The sequence below is a fragment of the Staurois parvus genome, unplaced genomic scaffold (assembly GCF_062004578.1).
Source record: "Staurois parvus isolate SC_StPar_1 unplaced genomic scaffold, SC_StPar_1.0 ptg000487l, whole genome shotgun sequence".
In the NCBI taxonomy this organism is placed as follows: domain Eukaryota; kingdom Metazoa; phylum Chordata; class Amphibia; order Anura; family Ranidae; genus Staurois; species Staurois parvus.
Window position 1 is genome coordinate 1990847 of NW_028318283.1, and position 21654 is coordinate 2012500.

The 21654-nt window shown below is 45.0% G+C and overlaps 1 protein-coding gene across 3 annotated transcripts in view; it reads right to left on the reverse strand.

Moving 5' to 3' along the window:
- ACSS2 (acyl-CoA synthetase short chain family member 2) overlaps nucleotides 1–21654 on the reverse strand; it is a 97808-nt gene that overhangs the window by 60652 nt on the left and 15502 nt on the right. For 2 of the 3 annotated variants that reach the window (XM_089689630.1, XM_089689631.1), the window contains exons 4-10: nucleotides 19785–19857; nucleotides 17446–17521; nucleotides 14305–14419; nucleotides 10942–10980; nucleotides 3422–3559; nucleotides 2272–2442; nucleotides 52–185 (exon numbers count right to left, since the gene is read on the reverse strand). In XM_089689630.1, coding sequence (XP_089545756.1) covers nucleotides 52–185; nucleotides 2272–2442; nucleotides 3422–3559; nucleotides 10942–10980; nucleotides 14305–14419; nucleotides 17446–17521; nucleotides 19785–19857 — 746 coding nt within the window. The remainder of the gene's footprint in view (nucleotides 1–51; nucleotides 186–2271; nucleotides 2443–3421; nucleotides 3560–10941; nucleotides 10981–14304; nucleotides 14420–17445; nucleotides 17522–19784; nucleotides 19858–21654) is intronic. The other variant, XM_089689629.1, reaches the window with a different exon arrangement.

Here is a 21654-nt window from a genome sequence, read left to right on the forward strand (position 1 = left end):
GTGAGAAGCCTGTGAACCCATCAGGGACCAGAACAACCTCCAGCAGTTTACCGTTTGACTGGCTCCTCTCCGTACTTCATCAGCAGCCGGATTGCCGTCGGTGCGGTGTAGAATTTGCTCACGCTGTACTTATCGATGATCTGCCACATCCGGGAAATGTCTGGATATATAGGGAGGCCTTCAAACTGGACCAAGAATGGATAAACTAGTGAGAAATCTGGTAAGAGAAGCGGCTACAGAGTCATAGGTAACATAACCAAGGATCTCATGGACAACAGGGATGGGCTCAGGCGTGTCCAGATCCTGGTCCTAACCAACCCGAGCTAGTATGCCAGGAAGCGGTCATTGCAGAAAGCCAATCAAAAGCAGCCAAGGCATTTACCCCCCCCCCCCCCCCCCGGCACAAATACATGCCCCTTGCATATGTGCAGCTGTGGGACTGGAATCCCCTTGGCCACTTATGATTGGCGTTCTGCAGTGACAGCTTCCTGGTGGAATATTTTGGGTTGGTTAGGACTAGGATCCGGACACACCTGAGCCCATCCCTAATGGACTGATCGTAACACACAAAGACACAAATCCATCTACTTAACCAATAGAAAATACATACCAGACTTTCTCTCCATAGAACGCACTCCCCCCCCCAAAAAAAAATAAATAGGGGAAAATGTCTGTGCGTATTATGGAGCGAATATAGAGCAGCCTGTTGGTATTCCCGCTGCCGTGTTAGAATACCGGGCCGCTCGGCTCTTCTGTGCAGCAGAACCTGCTCCTCTGTCCAGCGCTGTCCTCAACGTCTTCTCTCCTTGGCGCCGGCATCTTTAGTGTGGGCACCCGGCTGTGACAGCTTGCGGCTTCATAGCCAAGTGCCCACTGAGCATGCTGAACAGCGCTGCACTTTGTGAATGGTTCGGCAGTCTTCTGGCACCTGTCACATGTTTTTTAAGTCGGGGAGGGAGGACAACTCCGCAGAAGTGGGAGCAGGTACCTGTCAAATTCGGGTACCTGCTCCCAGCCCCTTTCCACTCCCCAAAGGTCTGCAGTCTTCGGTCATATCCTGTACCGTGTCCGCAGTCTTCGGTCATCTCCTGTACCGTGTCCGCAGTCTCTGGTCATCTCCTGTACCGTGTCCGCAGTCTCTGGTCATCCCTGTACCGTGTCCGCAGTCTCTGGTCATCCCCTGTACTGTGTCCGCAGTCTCTGGTCATCTCCTGTACTGTGTCCGCAGTCTCTGGTCATCCCCTGTACTGCGTCCGCAGTCTCTGGTCATCTCCTGTACTGTGTCCGCAGTCTCTGGTCATCTCCTCTACTGTGTCCGCAGTCTCTGGTCATCTCCTCTACTGTGTCCGCAGTCTCTGGTCATCTCCTCTACTGTGTCCGCAGTCTCTGGTAATCTCCTCTACTGTGTCCGCAGTCTCCGGTCATCTCCTGTACCGTGTCCGCCGCCTCTGGTCATCTCCTGTACTGTGTCCGCAGTCTCTGGTCATCTCCTCTACTGTGTCCGCAGTCTCTGGTCATCTCCTCTACTGTGTCCGCAGTCTCCGGTCATCTCCTGTACCGTGTCCGCAGTCTCTGGTCATCTCCTGTACTGTGTCCGCAGTCTCTGGTCATCTCCTGTACTGTGTCCGCAGTCTCTGGTCATCTCCTGTACTGTGTCCGCAGTCTCTGGTCATCTCCTGTACTGTGTCCGCAGTCTCTGGTCATCCCTGTGCTGTCCGCAGTCTCTGGTCATCTCCTGTACTGTGTCCGCAGTCCATTGGTTCAGAATATTTTTTTCCTGCATATACGGAACCCTAAACCCTTTAACAGCCAATCAGATTCTCCCTTCATTTTCCCATACAGCACTTTGATCGTTTGCTATAGGAAAAACAGACCCGAGTCCTAATGTACAAAAGGATGTTGTTGTATTAGCCGTGATAAAAGGTCACAATAATAAATGGACTCCTGCCATGTGAAAAAATATTATCTGCCATCACTACTCTTTGGAAAAAGCTAGTTTCCTGGCTATCATGCCAATTCTCTGGCTGTAATGTCTTCTCAGTCCCTGCCAAGAACAAGTAAAGTGAATAATCCTGATTTGCATACCTGTCCTGGGTTAATGGTTGGAAGAAATGAAACCAGGGAAAAAAAGCACAGCAGCCAGACAACTAGCATTTTTAGCAATGGCTTATTTTCTTTTTCTCAGAACAGGTTTCCTTTACAGCGTCTCACATAAGAAAAGGTCAATATTGCCCATAGCAGCCAGATCTACCCCTTTGACCAGTAACATACCAATACACTGGTTGCCCCATTGGCTAGTGGTCCGTAGGTGAGGTAGGAGTGTCCAGTGATCCATCCAATGTCAGCTGTGCACCAATATATGTCACCTTGGTGATAATCGAACACATACTTGAAGGTGGTGGCGGTGAAGACCATGTAACCGCCAACGGTGTGCACGACCCCCTGTAATAGACAAAACAGGGTGTCACCTGCTAAACAATGAAGTGAACAGTACAGAGGTGTGTTGGGGTGGGGTTTTCTGACCTTCAAAAGTTTACTTCTTCAACTAATGCCAGCCATAGATGGATCGAAAATCGGCCGATTTTTCAGCCGGGAAAAAAAAAAAAAAAATAAATAAATAAAAAAATTGGCCTATTTGCGCAGTTAGTGGGTTAATTGGTTGGCCGTTTTTTTGCACATTTTTTTAAATTGGTCAAGTTGTAAAATTTGCAGCCAATTTTGACGATCAGCCGATTTTCCCGGCAATAATGGGCAAATCGGCCGATCATTTTACCGATAAAAAATCTGCGCAGGAGCCGTGACGAAGAAGGAGAAGAGGAGGAGGGAGGAGGAGAGAGGAGGAGGTGTCACTGGGGATGTCAGTGACACCAAGCCAGTCCCCCCCCAGTGTCAGAATGCCCGCCGCAGTCCAGCAGTCCTGCTATAAAGTTGCTGATCACCACCATTACAAGTAAAAAAAAGGCTGTAAATTTCATTTGGATGCAGCATTGCATCACCGCGCAATTGTCAGTTAAAGTTTCGCACCACTGGTCAGGAAGGGGGGGGGTAAGTCTTCTGGAGGGTGAGGGGTTAAAGGGCACAAATTGGATCATGCTTTGCTGTGTTTTTTTGCCTTCCTCTGGATTAACTGTGGGTGTAGGATTAGAACTTTTTTTTTCTATGGTTGAACTGGATGGAATTTGTCATTTTTCCACCAGACTAACTATGAAATTCAGTCAAAGCCAACATGTATCAAAGGTTTTGAAAATCCCACTTCATCGGGGCAATTATTGTCAAAAAGCAATCTACACTAGACTGATATATATCCAATGCTCCACCCTTTATACCATAGGGACTGTCATGGATAATTCTCCAAAGTAGGAAGGAAAAGCGTGGCTTCGTGTCTATTTTCAGAATTCCGGCACACTGGTGTACGTCTCACCTTGGGCTTCCCGGTGGATCCGCTGGTGTACAGAACAAACAGCTCATCTTCTGCGTCGCACCACTCTGGCTCACACTCCGTGCCGGCATTCTTCACCAGGTCGTGCCACCACAGGTCCACCGATGGATTCCACGGGGTCTGCAGAGAAAAACGGAGGCATCAAATAAAAGGGCATTCCCCTCTATTGAACGTGGCTGTGCCTGGCTTTCTGCGATCACATCCCATCGTTGTATCAATCACTAAAGAGAAAACCTGACCAAAGAGGCTGCCATTGCTGGTGTCTCCTGAAAATGCCATGTGCCTGGTTGCTGTACTATGTCACTTCTGAATTTTGTTGGACTTTCCCAATGGGAATACTTGCTGCGGTATGTATGGAAGTCAGTGGCCAGGAAAGCAAACGTTTAACCACTTCCTGTCCGGCCCATGTATATAAACAGCCGGATGGTGGCAGTGCAGGGTTGGGTGGCTGTTTATAAACATCCTCCCCGTCCCCTGCTTGTGCGCGCTCCCTGGGAGCACGCAGAACCGCGATCCGGTGCCCGCTGTGTCCTCCGGACACAGTGGAACACCGATCGGACGTGATCTCTGTGTGAGGTCCTGATCATGTGATCACTGATTGGCCAATCAGTGATCACATGCAGAGTAGTAAGCAAGATGTCACTCCTGACATCATTGCTGACTACGTGTGAAATCTGTGAATGATCACAGAGGTCACATGGTACAGGGCTTGTACCATGTGACAAGCTGTGAGCAATCGCAGCTCACACAGTAGTTCTCAATAGCTGCAAGAATGCAGCCAGAGAGAAGGAGAAATGATTGCTTTTACAGACTTTATGGGTGTAAAAAAAAAAAAAATCTTCATCACCCCCACAAGCAGTACAGTGTTACCATGGTGACACTGTACTGCTAGGGTGACCGTATATTTAAAAAAATAAAAATATATATAAAAAAATAAAATGTAAAAAAAATGTTTATAAATTATAATTTTTGGTTGTAAACGAATTTGGGGTTTTTTTTTTTACTAAAAAGATAATGGAATAAAATTTTGGCCAAGATGTATGATGAAATATTATTTATTTGCAAAATTTTATAAAGAAAAACACTTTTTTTAAAAAAAAATTTGGACTTATTTACCACTGGGATTTTTATTTTTTTGCCATGTAAATGAAAAACACCAAAATAATGCTTTATCAGTCTCAAAAAATGCTAAAAAATTCATATGGGTACAGTGTTGCATGACCGCACAATTGTCATTCAAAGTGTGACAGCCTGGAAGCTGAAAATTGGCCTGGTCAGGAAGGGGGGGAAAGTGTCCGGACTGGAAGTGGTTAAAGGTGGTCGGCAATGGCACCCTCTGCTTGTCCCTTATGACAGATGTACCTTAAAGTGGTATTAAACCTACAACCAAAAATGTAATATATTGCAGCTTACCAATTAGATGTAGTGGCTTCCCCCCCCCCCCCCCCCCTCTGTTTTCACCTGGATATTTGGCCAGTAACACACCTGTATTAGTGAGGCACCACTGGAGAAATGAGCACAGGAGGCACAGCAGGCAGCAGCAATGTCAGTCTTAGGGGGGAGGGGAGTGTTAGATGTACTTAGCACAGCCTTTTTCGACTTTTACAAGAGGAACCCTTGAAATAATTTTCCAGTCTCAGGGAACCCCTGCTAAAAATTACTGTATATACAACTCCTGATACATCAGTGTGATGGGCGGTGGGAAGAATGCTCCTTACACTTGTGGTCACTGGGAAGAAACCTCCCCCCTCTATGGTGTTAGTCGGAACTTATCGGAGGCAGAAATTAAAACCCCCCAAAAAACCTCTGGAGGAACCCTAGTTGAGGAACCTTGTACTAGCAGATTTAAAAACAGTAACTAATGAAAGCCACCCATATGGAAGAAAAATAAATTTGAAATATATTTTAAAAATACTCCCAATGATCCCAAACACAAAGTCAAGGAAACTCTCAACCGGTTTCAAAGAAAGAAAATAAAGCTGCTAGAATGGCCCAGCCAATCACCTGACTTGAGTCCAACAGAAAATCTATGGAAAGAACTAAAGATCGGAGTTCATAGAAGAGGCCCACGGAACCATCAAGATTTGAAGACTGTGTGGAAGAATGGGCCAAAATCACATCTGAGCGACGCATGCCGCTAGTATCTCCATACAGGAGGTGTCTTGAAGCCATCATTACCAACAAAGGATTTTGTACCAAATATTAAATACATTTCAGTTAACGTGTTCAATACTTTTTCCCCGTATCCTTCCATTTTATTACACAATTTAAACTCTGAACTTGTTTGTTTTGGTTTCTTTGTATTGCATGGGTTGTTGCACGATTTCATGTCAACAGGGACCTTTAGAAACAGATTTACTGAGAAAAATGGTGACGTGTTCAATACTTATTGTACCCGCTTTACCTGCAGCGGACCTGCATAGAGAAGGTTTTGGATGCCCATAAATTTGGGAATGCAAACAAAAAACCAGCTGATGCTTAAAGTGACCCTGTCACATAATAAAAAAGGCTCAACCAAGCTTGTATCTGTGGAGAAAAGGAATACTTACCCCTCCTAAATATGGGTGCTGCTCTTGCTGAACTCCTTAAAAGAAAAAAAAAAAAAAAAAAGGGAGGAAAGCGGAAGGACTATCTCCAGACTAATACTTTTTATTGAGCCTCAACAAGCATGCAACTTGGAAAGTCAGACTTTCTGATTGGACTACTTGCTTTGTATTTATGACAAGTACTGAAATCTCTGGACACCGGAGAAGGTTGGAGGTAATTCATTCATATGGAAGACAAAACATGCAACAGATATATTCCATTTACAAGAAAGATCAAAACTGCAAATTAAAAAGGAAGGAAAATGCGATAGAAGACTTCAGTGATCAGACAACACAGACATACATTTTCTACAAGTCACAGAAAGAGCAATTTAAAAAAAGAACTCCACCCACATAGGAAACGGTAAAGTGGTGCATATACAAGCGTGATCCCCCACCATCACTGCGCTACATCACTGCATGCACTGCGGCAAAGCGTAACAACTCCTTCTCAAAATGAGGTTTTAACCACTTCAGTACCGGGCACTTTTACCCCCTTCCAGTCCAGGCCAATTTTCAGCTTTCAGCGCTGTCACACTATTAATGGCAATTGCGCGATCATGCAACACTGTACCCATATGAAATGGTTATAATTTTTTTCACACAATTAAAGCACTTTTCTTTGTTTCGGTTACAAAATTTTGCAAATAACATTTCTTCATAAATTTAGATGAAAATGTATTTTACTACATTTCTTTGGTGAAAATAATAAAAATTATAATCATGCAACCCTGTACCCATAAAAAAAATATTTTTTTTCACACAAATAGAGCTTTCTTTTGGTGGCATTTCATCACCACTGAGTTTTTTTATTTTTTGCTAAATAAAAAAAAAAAAAAAAAAAAAAAAAAAAAACCCTGAAACTTTTGAAAATAAACCTCATTTTTCTTCGTTTTTGTTATAAAATGTTGCAAATAACATTTCATCATAAAAAAAATGGTGGTCAAAATGTTTTCTGCTACATTTCTTTGGTGAAAATACCCCAAATTAGTGTATATTATTTAGTCTGTAGAAAAGTTAAAGAGTCCACAAACTACGGTATAAATATCTGACAATCGATCAATGTACTGGCGGCCAATCTCATTTCTTGAGGCCAGAAAACGCTAGCATAGTACAAATACCCCCCAAATTACCCATTTTTGGAAAAAAGTCCAAGGTATTTAGTAAGAAGCATGGTGAGTTTTTTGGAGGTTGTAATTTTTTGGAAAATGTAAAAAAAAAAAAAAAAAAAAAAAAAAAAAAATCACAATTTGTAAAAAAGTTTTTTTTTTTACATATTGTCATCAGTCCAGTACAGCGTCATTATATAACTGGAGTGGCGGTGATCAGGGACACTGACTGGTGACAGTATGTAAAAAGACAGAAATAAAAATAATTTAATTTATATTTTTTTCAAATTTTTCTATTTGTTTGTATTTTTTCTTTTTTTTACTATTTTTTTTTTTCAACACACTGTGACCAAAGCAATACAATGTTACCATAGTAACATTGAACTACTCTGGGCAAGTGATCAGGATTTTTTTTTTTCTTTTTACACATTATGATTGCGAATACCAATGTATTTCATTGATATTTGCAATCATTGTTACTAAATGAAACTGATTCGTTCAGTCTTTTGTTGGGATTAGCTGTGATTGGACAAAGCTCACCACATGATACAGATGGGCTGTGATTGGCTCTGTCGGTACCATGTGACTGCTTTGATCAATCACAGCTAACACCACAATTGTATACAATGAATGTCATGCCAGGAAGCCATCCATTGTATAAAATTGACATGTGATCTGCTGTGATTGGTCACAGCGGTCACATGACACTGGCAATGGGCCGGTGTGGTGATATGTCAGCGGCTGTGTCCCGTGGACAGATGGTGGCTGCGTGAGCGGAAGCTTTTGACAGGACGTCATATGACGTCCAGTCACAACGAGGTCTGCTCACGGGCGGGAGCTTAACACCTTCCTGCCCGGGGATATAATACAGCATCATACTGTAAGTGCACCGGGGAGGGGGGGAGAGAGGAGAAAAAGGAGGAGAGGAGCAGTACCCCCTGGGAACCCAAAGGGGGGGAGGAGAGGATGCAAGCTGCATAATGTACCCATAAATATATACATAAATCAAGACCTATATGATACTCTATTATGTTAGAATGGAAAAATGTGTTTTTTTTTATTTTTAGAATGATTGTATTTGTTCTTATATCAGTAGTCAAATGTCTATATGGTGATGGCTCCTGAAGAAGAGGATTAAGTCCATGAAACGCGTTGAGCCCAAGCCAATAAGAATGAACTTAAAGTTTACAAAGAATTTGGATCCTTGATATTGTAAACTTTTCATTTTCTAAACGCTTAAGTACTGCTGTTGTGAAATAGAATGTTTGATACAAAATAAACCATGTTTTTAGGTTTAGGTTGTGCCTCAAAAGTCCCCATTTTCAGGTCTTTTTTGAAAATATATATTTATTGTTCCCACATGTGAGGTCAGGCACTGAGGTCGGGGGAGGAGTCCTGGCTCGCAGCCTCCGCTCTAATTCATCCCAAAGGGGTTCTATGGGGTTGAGATCTGGACTCTGTGCAGGCCAGTCAAGTTCCTCCACCCCAAACTGGCTCCTCCATGTCTTTATGGACCTTGCTTTGTGCACTGGTGCACAGTCATGTTGGAACAGGAAGGGGCCACCCCCAAACTCTTCCCACAAAGTTGGGTGCATGAAATTGTCCAAAATGTCTTGGTATGCTAACGCCTTAAGAGTTCCCTTCACTGGAACTAGGAGGCCAAGTCCAACCCCTGAAAAACAACCGCACACCATAATTCCCCCTCCACCAAACTTTACACTTGGCACAATGCAGTCAGGCAAGTAACGTTCTCCTGGCAACCACCAAACCCGGTGTCAGGATAAGGAAGCTTCGCATCGGCGTACATCTATGTGCCGACGCTGGGTGCCCAGGTGGGCTATTTAAACCCCTGCTGCACTTAAACCTATGCCTTCTGGTCTCTACGTTCTGTGTTTGTGGCCTTGTATCCTGACTCTGTTGCCTACCTGAATGACCTGACGATTGAACTCACCGACCCAGCTTATCCCTTGACTATCCGCTTGCCTGCTCCCTGTACCTGATCTGCCCGATTGATCCTGACCCGACAACCTCTCCTGAGTAAAGGGACCCTGGCTCCAACCCAAAAAAATGTAGGTAACCAGACTGTCTTTTTTTTTAGAAAAACGAAAAATCGGTCGTTCAATCAGCCGACGTTACCACCATTGGTAAAATAAATAAATAAATTGGCTGATTTCATCCCATCCACGGCCGGCAATTATATAGAATATGCAGAAGGAGAAGAAATAGAATATGCAGAAGAAGAAGAAATAGAATATGAAGAAGAAAAAGTTGCAACATTGTATCTATTTGTATCCATTTCGGATACAGATGTTTCTATTCGGATACAAATAGATACAATGTTGCTATACTTTTAAGTGTCAACTATAATATCGGACTGAAATTCTTTTTTTTTTTCTTCTTATTCATATTCTATTTCTTCTTCATATTCTATTTCTTCTTTTTATTCATATTCTATTTCTTCTTCTCCTTCATATTCTATTTTTTTCCCTTTTCTTTCATGTCACTGCTCATGCGCATTTTTTTAAAATCAGAAAAAGATCAGCAGATTTGTCCATCATTGCCGCAAAAATCAGCAGGACAAATTTGGCCGATTACTTTCCAGCAGGAACGATAATCCAAAAGGGCAAAAATCACTAAAAACGGCCGACCGATGACCGCACTAACGATCCGAAAATCGTCCGATTTTTTTTTTTGGCTGATTTGCGGCCGTTTTTCAACCCATCTATGGCTCGCAATAGTGTCAGTATTTTAAATACTTATTCTTTAGTGTTTTTTTTTGTATTCACCTGCAATGTGCCTTTTACCTTGCTAGAGAATCTGACTACTTCATTAAAGCTAGGTTCACATCTGTGTGGGTGGTGCCGCTGCGGATCCGCACGAAAACAACCGCACAACCCGCACAGAGAAATGCGGACCCACGGGCAGGTACCATTAGTTCTAACTAAAAACGGATAGTAAAAAAATGAGTTGCACTGTGATGTAAGGGAGGTTCTTGACTTCTAATGATGATGGGGGGGCTCTTGACATCTTATGTAAGGGCTCGTTCACACTAGGCTGTTTTGCCAACGCTTGCCAAACGCCCCTATAGCGTTTGGCAAGCTTTGGTCCGGTGTTTGCGGAGCGTTTTTAACGCTCGGCAAATGCTCCGCAAACGCCGCATGCGCGGTTTAGCGGCGGTTGCTAGGCGTTTGCCGAGCGTTAATAACGCCCCACAAACGCCTATAATGCATTTGAGTGGTGTTACCGCTCCGCAAACACCCCGCAACCGCGTCGCAACCGCACCGCAAACGCCGGCCGGGCGTTTGCGGAGCGGCACCATAGACGAGAATAGGAGGCTTCAAAGCCTCCTGACTCGACCAGAGGCGTCCGTTTTTCCGCGACGCGACGCAAACGCTCCTGTTAGAACAGCACCATGTGCTGTAATGTGCAGAATTGGCAGAGGCGTTTGGGAAGCGGTAAAAACGCTTCCCAAACGCCTCTCTGCCGCCTGCACACAAGGCTAGTGTGAACGTAGCCTAAGGGTGGGGTGGAGTGCTCTTAACATCTAGTCTTACAGATACAACCGGCCCTCGTTGCTGTTTCGGCCCATGATGACGTTCTGTTTGACACCCCCTACTTTAAATAATCACCTTTTAGACATCCCTGTGAAATGGAGTTAATGTTAACAGTGAGTGTTGATCTACGCCTACACAAGACATGGCAGGGTTAATAGCACACCCAGTGACTAGGACAGACAGAGCCGCCGTGCGGTTAGTCAGACTCTGGAAACGGTCAGTACACACAGTGTCTTGCAGGTACAGACAAATACCTGGGGATGACATCTTTTTTGTTTCTCTTGCTTGTTTTCCTGTTAAAGACCCAGACAGACAAATGCATTGAGCAGACTTATCACCAAATGAAAAAAAAAAAAAAAAAAAAAATCAGGAAAAAGCTATCAAACACAAAAAGCACATTCTGCAGTTGGTGACCCGAGTCAGAAGCACAGTATTTGGGACATTTTTATTAATATTTTAGCCCAGCCCCACCTTCCTGATGGGAACGGAACACACTGCATATGGTGTCCCTTAAACTGGCCATACACAAGAGTTGTGAACTGCCCAAAATTCAGGTCATGGGTGGCCCTATACCAGGGGTCTCCAAACTTTCTAAAGAAAGGGCCAGTATACTGTTCTTTAAAGTTTAGGGGGGGCTGGACTGTGCCCAGTGGGAGTAAACAATGCCGGTCTTTGGGGAGAAATAGATGCTGTTGGAAGGAATAGTGCATCGTTTTTGTTGTCAGTAAAAGTAATTATGCCCCATCCTTGGTGTCAGTGGAAGAAATGGCGCCCTGTTGGCGTCAGTGGAAGAAATGGCGCCCTGTTGGCGTCAGTGGAAGAAATGGCGCCCTGTTGGCGTCAGTGGAAGAAATGGCGCCCTGTTGGCGTCAGTGGAAGAAATGGCGCCCTGTTGGCGTCAGTGGAAGAAATGGCGCCCTGTTGGCGTCAGTGGAAGAAATGGCGCCCTGTTGGCGTCAGTGGAAGAAATGGCGCCCTGTTGGCGTCAGTGGAAGAAATGGCGCCCTGTTGGCGTCAGTGGAAGAAATGGCGCCCTGTTGGCGTCAGTGGAAGAAATGGCGCCCTGTTGGCGTCAGTGGAAGAAATGGCGCCCTGTTGGCGTCAGTGGAAGAAATGGCGCCCTGTTGGCGTCAGTGGAAGAAATGGCGCCCTGTTGGCGTCAGTGGAAGAAATGGCGCCCTGTTGGCGTCAGTGGAAGAAATGGCGCCCTGTTGGCGTCAGTGGAAGAAATGGCGCCCTGTTGGCGTCAGTGGAAGAAATGGCGCCCTGTTGGCGTCAGTGGAAGAAATGGCGCCCTGTTGGCGTCAGTGGAAGAAATGGCGCCCTGTTGGCGTCAGTGGAAGAAATGGCGCCCTGTTGGTGTCAGTGGAAGAAATGGCGCCCTGTTGGCGTCAGTGGAAGAAATGGTGCCCTGTTGGTGTCAGTGGAAAAATTGGTGCCCTGTTGTTGGTGTCAGTGGCAGGAATTATGCTTTAACGGCCAGATAAAAGCAAGCAAAGGGCCACATCCAGGCCCAGGGCTGCAGTTTGGAGACCACTGCCCTATACTATGGTGATAAAATCGAATAGACTGGGGAAAAAATTATTAGGCTGAACAGCGACTGCGTCCACCATAATCCCCGTCCACCAAACTTTACACTTGGCACAATGCAGTCAGATAAGTACCGTTCTCCTGGCAACCACCAAAGCCAGACACGGCCATCAGATTGCCAGACAGAGAAGCGTGATTGGTCACTCCAGAGAAAACATCTCCCCTGCTCTAGAGTCCAGTGGCGGCGTGCTTTACACCACGACATCCGACGCTTTGCATTGTACTTGGTGATGTAAGGCTTGGATGCAGCTGCTTGGCCATGGAAACCCATTCCATGAAGCTCTCTATGCACTGTTGTTGGGCTCATCTGAAGGCTACACCAAGTTTGGAGGTCTTTAGCTATTGACTCTGCAGACATTTTGTGACTTCTGCGCACTGTGCGCTTCAGCATGCGCTGACCCCGCCCTGTCATGTGACGTGGCCTACCACTTGGTGGCTGAGTGGCTGTTGTTCCCAGTTGCTTCCATTTTGTTATAATCCCACTAACAGTTGAGCGTGGAATATTTAGTAGCCAGGAAATGTCACGGATGGACTTATTGCCCAGGTGGCCACCTATCACGGGACCACGCTTGGAGTCACTGAGCTCCTGAGAGCGACCCATTCTTTCACCAATGTTTGTAGAAGCCGTCTGCATGCCTAGGGGATGATTGTATACACCTGTGTCCATGGAGGGGATTGGAACACCTGAATCACATGATTTGGAGGGCGGGGCCAATACTTTTGGCAATATAGTGTATTTGTGGGAAACACAAAGCAGTGTTAGCAGCGCTCATCTATAGGGTTCTTGTAGAGCAGTGTAGGGACAGTTTTTTTTTGAACATACAGGTATAATCCATTCAGATTCGGGTCAGAATGCTCTAAAAACTAGCAAGATCTGATGCACTTAGCAAGTTTATGTGAATAGAGAGGAGAGAGGAGCCTGCAAGCAGACACCCTCCTATTCTGACCCTCTCAGATCACAGCAACCTACCCGACCAATTGCAGCCCATGACAATGACCAGCCATCAGCATCAGGGAGACCCATCTCTTGTCTATGGATGGATTTACAAATACTGAGATTATCAGAAAAGTGGAGTTGGGCTTTAAGTCTTCAACACAGCTACAAAATGGCAACAAGTACAAACAAGGCACTGCAATAGCGAAGGCGATTATTAAAATGGTCAGGAAACTAAAACAAAAAATTAAAAATAATAAAATTGTCAGGAGAAAAACAAATGACATTAGTATATACTGTACAGCTGAGTAGTTAGGAGTCTGGCTAATGTTTACAAATCTGGTTGGTCAATTCCTAGATTGTAAGCTCCCAGGATCAAGGCCCTCCTATCCCTCTTGTATTGAACTGTATTGTTGCTGTATTGTCTCCCGTTATATTGTAAAGTGCTGAGCAAACTGTTGGCGCCATTTAAATCCTGTATAATAATAATAATAATAGCCTCACCAACTGGATGCTTCCAGCACTCCTATGGCCTTTGCTGAAATAAAAAAGCCTAGCTATGGTTGTCTGCCATTCAAATCCATATATAAAATGTAATCGCAATGTAAATATACTGTACTAAAACATAAAACTATAGGACACAGTGCACAAGAAAAAAAAACAAAACACAATTTTACTTTTGTACTCATTTACATACAAATGTGACCTGAAAATGCACTAAAATCTGCCTTTAAATACACGGGGGGTTGATTTACTCAAACTGGAGTGCAAAATCTGGTGCAGCTCTGCATAGAAACCAATTGTCTTTGACCCTAGGTTCACATCTGTGCAGGTGGTGCCGCTGCGGATCCGCACGAAAATCCATGCAGCTGCACCACCCGCACAGAGAAATGCGGGCGGGTGCCATCAATTCTAATGGCACGCCGCCCGCACTGGAAAACGCAACCGTACTGAGACCCGAGGTCCCCGCGCGGGCTGCGTTTTCCAAAGAAGTGCCGGGACTTCTTTCCCTGCGTGTCACGGGCACGGGAGTCCATTCAAATGCAAAGAGCCATACTGGACCAGCTATGCCGCCCTCAAAGCCATTCTTTACCTGTGCACTCGGGCAGAGTCTCTTGCATGGTGGCGATGCACTGCTTGTTCCATCACAAATAACGTCATCTCTGCCCAGATGTTTGAGTACAATGCACGTTTTCAGAGGGTAATTCCTAGAAAGATGCACCAGTAACATATTCAGATAAAGTTTCGTACGGGATCTATAAACAGTCAGACAAAGGGGTGAGTTTCACAAGCCCACATCCAAGCTTAGATTAGGTTGGCTATTAGAAGTATTGAACTTTGATTCACAAATCCAAGCTTCACAGCCCACGGTCAGAGCATCCTCCGAATTCATGTTGCTTGCTTCACCAAACTTAACCCCTTCCCGCTGGCGCCTCCCGGCCCTTTAAGTGTTCCAGAAACCGGGAGGCGGGGCGGGGTTCAGGGTCATGTGATTGCCGTGCTGGGCCATCACATGATCGGGAAAGGTCCCGATCGAAAGAGGAGATCGGGACCCATCCGTGAGTACCGGACAGGTGTGCTGGGAGCCTGCAGGGCGCACGCTCTCGGCACCTATGTCCTTTTTTAATAGAACGCGAATGTGCAGCCGCTCTGCGTCTAGGCCCAGACGCCGTGAGGCCGCACATTTGTGTGTGACCAGCGTGAAGAGGTTAAATTAAAATGGTTGTAATGGCTCAAGGTTTGTTACCTTCATGCAATCTAAGCATGAAGGTAACAAACAGCAGCGCCCCTAATACTTACCCAAGTCCCATCGTGATCCAGCAATGGATCACCATAATTCCCCCTCCACCAAACTTTACACTTGGCACAATGCAGTCAGGCAAGTAACGTTCTCCTGGCAACCACCAAACCCGGTGTCAGGATAAGGAAGCTTCGCATCGGCGTACATCTATGCGCCGACGCTGGGTGCCCAGGTGGGCTATTTAAACCCCTGCTGCACTTAAACCTATGCCTTCTGGTCTCTACGTTCTGTGTTTGTGGCCTTGTATCCTGACTCTGTTGCCTACCTGAATGACCTGACGATTGAACTCACCGACCCAGCTTATCCCTTGACTATCCGCTTGCCTGCTCCCTGTCCCTGTACCTGATCTGCCCGATTGATCCTGACCCGACAACCTCTCCTGAGTAAAGGGAACCTGGCTCTGACCCAAAAAATGTAGGTAACCAGCCGGTCTTTTTTTTTAGAAAAACGAAAACCACCGTTACCACCGTAGGTAGAAAAAAAAAAAAAAAATTGGCTGATTTTCATCCCGTCTACGGCCGGCAATTATATAGAATATGCAGAAGGAGAAGAAATAGAATATGAAGAAGAAAAAGTTGCAACATTGTATCTATTTGTATCCATTTCAGATACAGATGTTTCTATTTGGATACAAATAGATACAATGTTGCTATACTTTTAAATGTCAACTATAATATCGGATTGAAATTCTTTTTTTTTTTCTTCTTCTTATTCATATTCTGTTTCTTCTTCATATTCTATTTCTTCTTTTTCTTCTTCATATTCTATTTCTTCTTTTTATTCATATTCTATTTCTTCTTCTCCTTCATATTCTATTTTTTTCCCTTTTCTTCTTTTCCCTCTTCTTTCATGTCACTGCTCATGCGCATTTTTTTAAAATCAGAAAAAGATCAGCAGATTTGTCCATCATTGCCGCAAAAATCAGCAGGACAAATTTGGCCGATTACTTTCCCGGTTGTAATGGCTCAAGGTTTGTTACCTTCATGCAATCTAAGCATGAAGGTAACAAACAGCAGCGCCCCTAATACTTACCCAAGTCCCATCGTGATCCAGCAATGCCCATGATAGCCTAGGCTCTCCCTCCTCATTGGCTGAGACGGCCATTGGCTCCTGCTGTCGTCAATCAAAACCAGTGAGCCAATGAGGAGGGAGAGAGGGCGGACCGAGCCACAACTCTGTGTGTGAATGGACAGGCAAAACAGTGGTTCTGGAGCGAGCCTGCTTGGGTGCCCCCATGTTAGCACATTATGCCTTTACCTTGCAGGGAGAAATTTTTTCTCTCTTTCTTTCCTTTCAACAATTTACTACCGCATTAATATTAATAAGGCCTGGTAGTAGACGGGGTAGCAACTGCCATAGCTCAGGGAGCTACAATAGAGCTGCGGGGGGGGGGGGAATTCCCCCATCAACATGGAACGTGGCAGAAAGAATATCGTTTCAACTACGGTTTGCCAAAGAGATAGCCATACTTCTCCACAGGACTTCACTACTGTAATCAATTAACAATGGAAATTCCAGTAACTGCACAAACCTGATCATGACTGGTTCTCTTAACCACTTCAATACCGGGCGCTTATGCCCCCTTTCCTGCCCAGGCCAATTTTCAGCTTTCAGCGCCGTCACACACTTTGAATGGCAATTGCGCGGTCATGCAACACTGTGCCCATATGAAATTGTTATTTTTTTCACACAATTAGAGCTTTCTTTTGGTGGTATTTAATTACCACTGAGTTTATTTTTTGCTAAATAAAACAAAAAACACCTGAAAAACTTTTGAAAAAAACACAAAAAAAACAAAACAAAACTTTTCTTCGTTTCGGTTACAAAGTTTTGCAAATAACATTTCTTCAAAAATTTAGATCATAATGTATTCTACTACATTTCTTTATTGAAAATAATACAAATAAAAATAATTTAATTTATATTTTTTCAAATTTTTCTATTTTTTATTACATTATTTTTTTTTTTTACCATTTTTTTTTTTCAGCACACGGTGACCAAAGCAATACAATGTTACCATAGTAACATTGAACTACTCTGGGTAAGTGATCAGGATTTTTCTTTTTTTTAACACATTAGGATTGCTAATACCGATGTATTTCATTGATATTTGCAATCTTTGTTACTGAACGAAAACTGATTAATTCAGTCTTTTACTGTGATTGGGCAAAGCTGATCACATGATACAGATGGGCTGTGAATGGCCCTGTCTATAACATGTGACTGCTCTGACCAGTCACAGCCAACAACACAATAGTATACAATGGATGGCATGACAGGAAGCTATCCATTGTATCCACGGGACACAGCCGATGACATATCATTACACAGGCCCGTTGCCAGTGTCATGTGACCGCTGTGACCAATGACAGCAGATCACATGTCAACTGTATAGCTGTGCCAAGCATATGTTTAATTAAATTCAGTACTCACTTTTCTGCGCATTTTTTAAGTGCTTCATCTGCGATCACCTTCAGGTTAATTAATTTATCTCCACGAAAAAATCCATCTATAGAGAATGAGAAATTTTTATAAAAAAAGTCTTCCCAGACCTTATGCCAAAAAAAAAAAAAAAAAAAAAAAAAAAAAAAAAAAGGGGCTAAATGTTTTAATTAAGGCTAGGTTCATACATGACCATTGATGTGCAGCACACTAATAGCACACGCCTTTATTTTTTTTATTTTGCACATCAACATGCGCTGCGTTAGGCAGCCCACTCACAGTGTCATGCAGCTCAGAAGGTCCAGCAATCAGACCTACGGCCTTAATTTTTTGACAGTGCAAAGCAGTGCGGCACACCTCCCTATAAAAGGTATGCTAAATCACCATTCAGAATGAAGGGCCACGCATCACGCTAAGCGCTAACAAAGTAAACAACCAATTTTTAAAACGAATTCCAATCACAATTTAGTTTAAGAAACAAGTTCAGCAACTCTCAAATGATACAACATAGAACTATTTTGTATACCTCTCAAACTATTAAAATATACCGGACTAAAAGGCTTTTTTTTTTTTTATTTTGTAATTTTTATTGAAACCCCAGTACAGAAAAAGAGCAACAGACAGTGCGACACCCTCACGGGGCGGACGCTCGCAAGTATAAAAAGAAGGCCTCACTGCTTCAAAAAATGGCAACTATCAAAAAGTGAACATAAAACTGCAAACAAGGAAATAAAAAGAACACAATCCTATATGTGTGTGGCTCAAGATACAATCAAGACTTATTTTATTTATTTCAGGTACTTATATAGCCGTCAATTTACGCAGCACTTTACATATATATTGTACATTCACATCAGTCCCTAACCCTCAAGGGGCGTACAATCTAAGGTCCCTAACCCTCAAGGGGTGTACAATCTAAGGTCCCTAACCCTCAAGGGGTGTACAATCTAAGGTCCCTAACTCACATTCATACATACACATACTAGGGACAATTTAGACAGAAGCCAATTCACCTACCAGCATGTCTTTGGAGTGTGGGAGGAAACCGGAGTACCCAGAGGAAACCCACACAAGCACAGGAAGAACATGCAAACTCCAGGCAGGTGGTGCCGTGGTTGGGATTTGAACCAACGACCCGAGTACTGCCAGGCGGAAGTGCAAACCATTTAGCTACTGTGTAAGCCCTCATGCACACGGGACGTTTTTACAGCGGCTGTTCTTGGCTTTTGATGTTTTTTTCTACAGCTAGTAAACCCCCCCCGGCGTGTTCGCCCGTGCGTCCGTCCCCGGCGTGTTCGCCCGTGCGTCCGTCCCCGGCGTGTTCGCCCGTGCGTCCGTCCCCGGCGTGTTCGCCCGTGCGTCCGTCCCCGGCGTGTTCGCCCGTGCGTCCGTCCCCGGCGTGTTCGCCCGTGCGTCCGTCCCCGGCGTGTTCGCCCGTGCGTCCGTCCCCGGCGTGTTCGCCCGTGCGTCCGTCCCCGGCGTGTTAGCCCGTGCGTCCGTCCCCGGCGTGTTATCCTATGTGTCCATCCCCGGCGTGTTATCCCGTGTGTCCGTCTCCGGCATGTTATCCTATGTGTCCATCCCCGGCATGTTATCCTATGTGTCCATCCCCGGCATGTTATCCTATGTGTCCATCCCCGGCATGTTATCCTATGTGTCCATCCCCGGCATGTTATCCTATGTGTCCATCCCCGGCATGTTATCCTATGTGTCCATCCCCGGCATGTTATCCTATGTGTCCATCCCCGGCATGTTATCCTATGTGTCCATACACACACACAGACTGTAATCAACGTTTTTTGACAAGGATGTTTTTGGCTGGAAAAATGCGATAACGCTGAAAAATGTGGTAAAACGCTGCAAACCAGTGTTATGGCCAATTTTTTGACCAAAAAAAAAAATTTTTTTTGGGAGAAAACAAAAAAATGTTAAGAACTGCAAACGCGAAAAAACATGCTAAACGCAGCAAAACGCTAAAAAAAAGCTGAAAAACTCATGTTTTTAACGTGACTTTACACAGCTAATGGCGTTCGGCGCTGTATCAGGTCATACACCCCAACCTCCCCTCACACACGCCACAAGGATCAAGGCACAAAACAAATTATTATTAAAATCCGGAAGTATCCAGCATCAGAGCCGTAGATTCATCATTCTGACCAGACCTTGTCGAATTTCTTAGGACATCCTCTGTGGTGGTACATGTCTGTATAACGGCAAGGCAGCGACTACCAGTTGTTTCCAATGTGCTACAGTTTTTAATCTTGAATATAAATAAAAAAAATATACAAAACCATAACTGCAATAATATTGTGGTCACTTGCTCAGTTTACCTGCTGTTATTAGAAGAGAACAGTGACTGTCCAGGATCCTCTCACACAGAGACTCAGCTGAAAATCCAGCAAACTAAGAAAACAAGAGGGGAAAAAAAAAAAAAAAAAAAAAAAAAAAAAGAGAAAAAGGGGGGAAAGAGAGAAAAGGAAAAAAGGTAGCGAAAGAGAAGGAAAAAGAAAGAAAACCGAAAAGAGAAAAAAAGAGAAAGAAAACCGAAAAGAGAGAAGAGAAAAAGAAAAAAAACAGGTAGACAAAGAAAAAATAGGAAATATGGAACCAAGGAAGCACAGAAGCAGAGAAAGGGGAGAGAAAAAGTAAAAGAAAAAGAGTTGAGCAGTTAATTAATATTCATGAATTAATGATTCATTTCTTTCTCAAGTATTATAACATATTCCAGCAGATCTGGGAACTCTGCACTTTGGATTTTCCAATCTGCCAGCAGACATTAGCAAGCCAAGTCCTTCTTTGGGAAGATCCAGAAGCACCGCAGTGAGTATTAAAGTGTTACTAAACCCACAACAGTACAATCAGTCTGTAGATGCAGTAAAGCATGCTTGTTATACTCACTGTGGGACCTAAGGGGTTAATCCTCTGCATTGTGTAAAAAGGATGTTTGATCTTGTCTTCTCTGATCCTCCCCTTCTTCTACTGTCCCCAATCCATCTGCTGGCCGAACAGAGCATTGGGGACAAGCTGCACATGCTCAGTTTGGTGTGTATTGCCAGAGAGTTTTTTTTTCCTTTGGCCCTGTGCTGATCACATGCACTCTCCCAATCAGCACTGTCCAGACAGAAGGTCAGGGGTTCTGCATCCTCATAGGAGAGAATGAAAACTCCTGCTACTGAGGTTCCACTAGAGTATACCCCTGCGCTTAGATGACTCTTCATAGAAATGTTTATTGCCTGCCTCAGGGAATGTTTTACTGTGATTAATCGTTCTGTATTGAAGCATCTGTACGAATATGAGTACAAGAAACACAACCTTCTCATTTGGTGTCTTGTTTTCTTTCATCTTATTGTACATTTTCAATAAAAACGATTGGAAACTAAAACTCCTCCTACAAGCTTTAACCAGTGCTCTGCTGGACACTGATACAAGTCACAAGACTGCTCTATACTGCTGATGAGAAAAGGTATTTAGCAGTTTATATTTACTAAAATAATTGCATTTCCATGTTGTGTGTACTGGAGGAGAGCGCACATGGTGAACGCGGGGTGCGGGGAGAGCGCACATGGTGAACGCGGGGTGCGGGGAGAGCGCACATGGTGAACGCGGGGTCCGGGGAGAGCGCACATGGTGAACGCGGGGTCCGGGGAGAGCGCACATGGTGAACGCGGGGTCCGGGGAGAGCGCACATGGTGAACGCGGGGTCCGGGGAGAGCGCACATGGTGAACGCGGGGTCCGGGGAGAGCGCACATGGTGAACGCGGGGTGCGGGGGGGGCACATGGTGAACGCGGGGTCCGGGGAGAGCGCACATGGTGAACGCGGGGTCCGGGGAGAGCGCACATGGTGAACGCGGGGTCCGGGGAGAGCGGACATGGTGAACGCGGGGTCCGGGGAGAGCGGACATGGTGAACGCGGGGTCCGGGGAGAGCGGACATGGTGAACGCGGGGTCCGGGGAGAGCGGACATGGTGAACGCGGGGTCCGGGGAGAGCGGACATGGTGAACGCGGGGTCCGGGGAGAGCGGACATGGTGAACGCGGGGTCCGGGGAGAGCGGACATGGTGAACGCGGGGTCCGGGGAGAGCGGACATGGTGAACGCGGGGTCCGGGGAGAGCGGACATGGTGAACGCGGGGTCCGGGGAGAGCGGACATGGTGATTGCGGGGTCCGGGGAGAGCGGACATGGTGAACGCGGGGTGCGG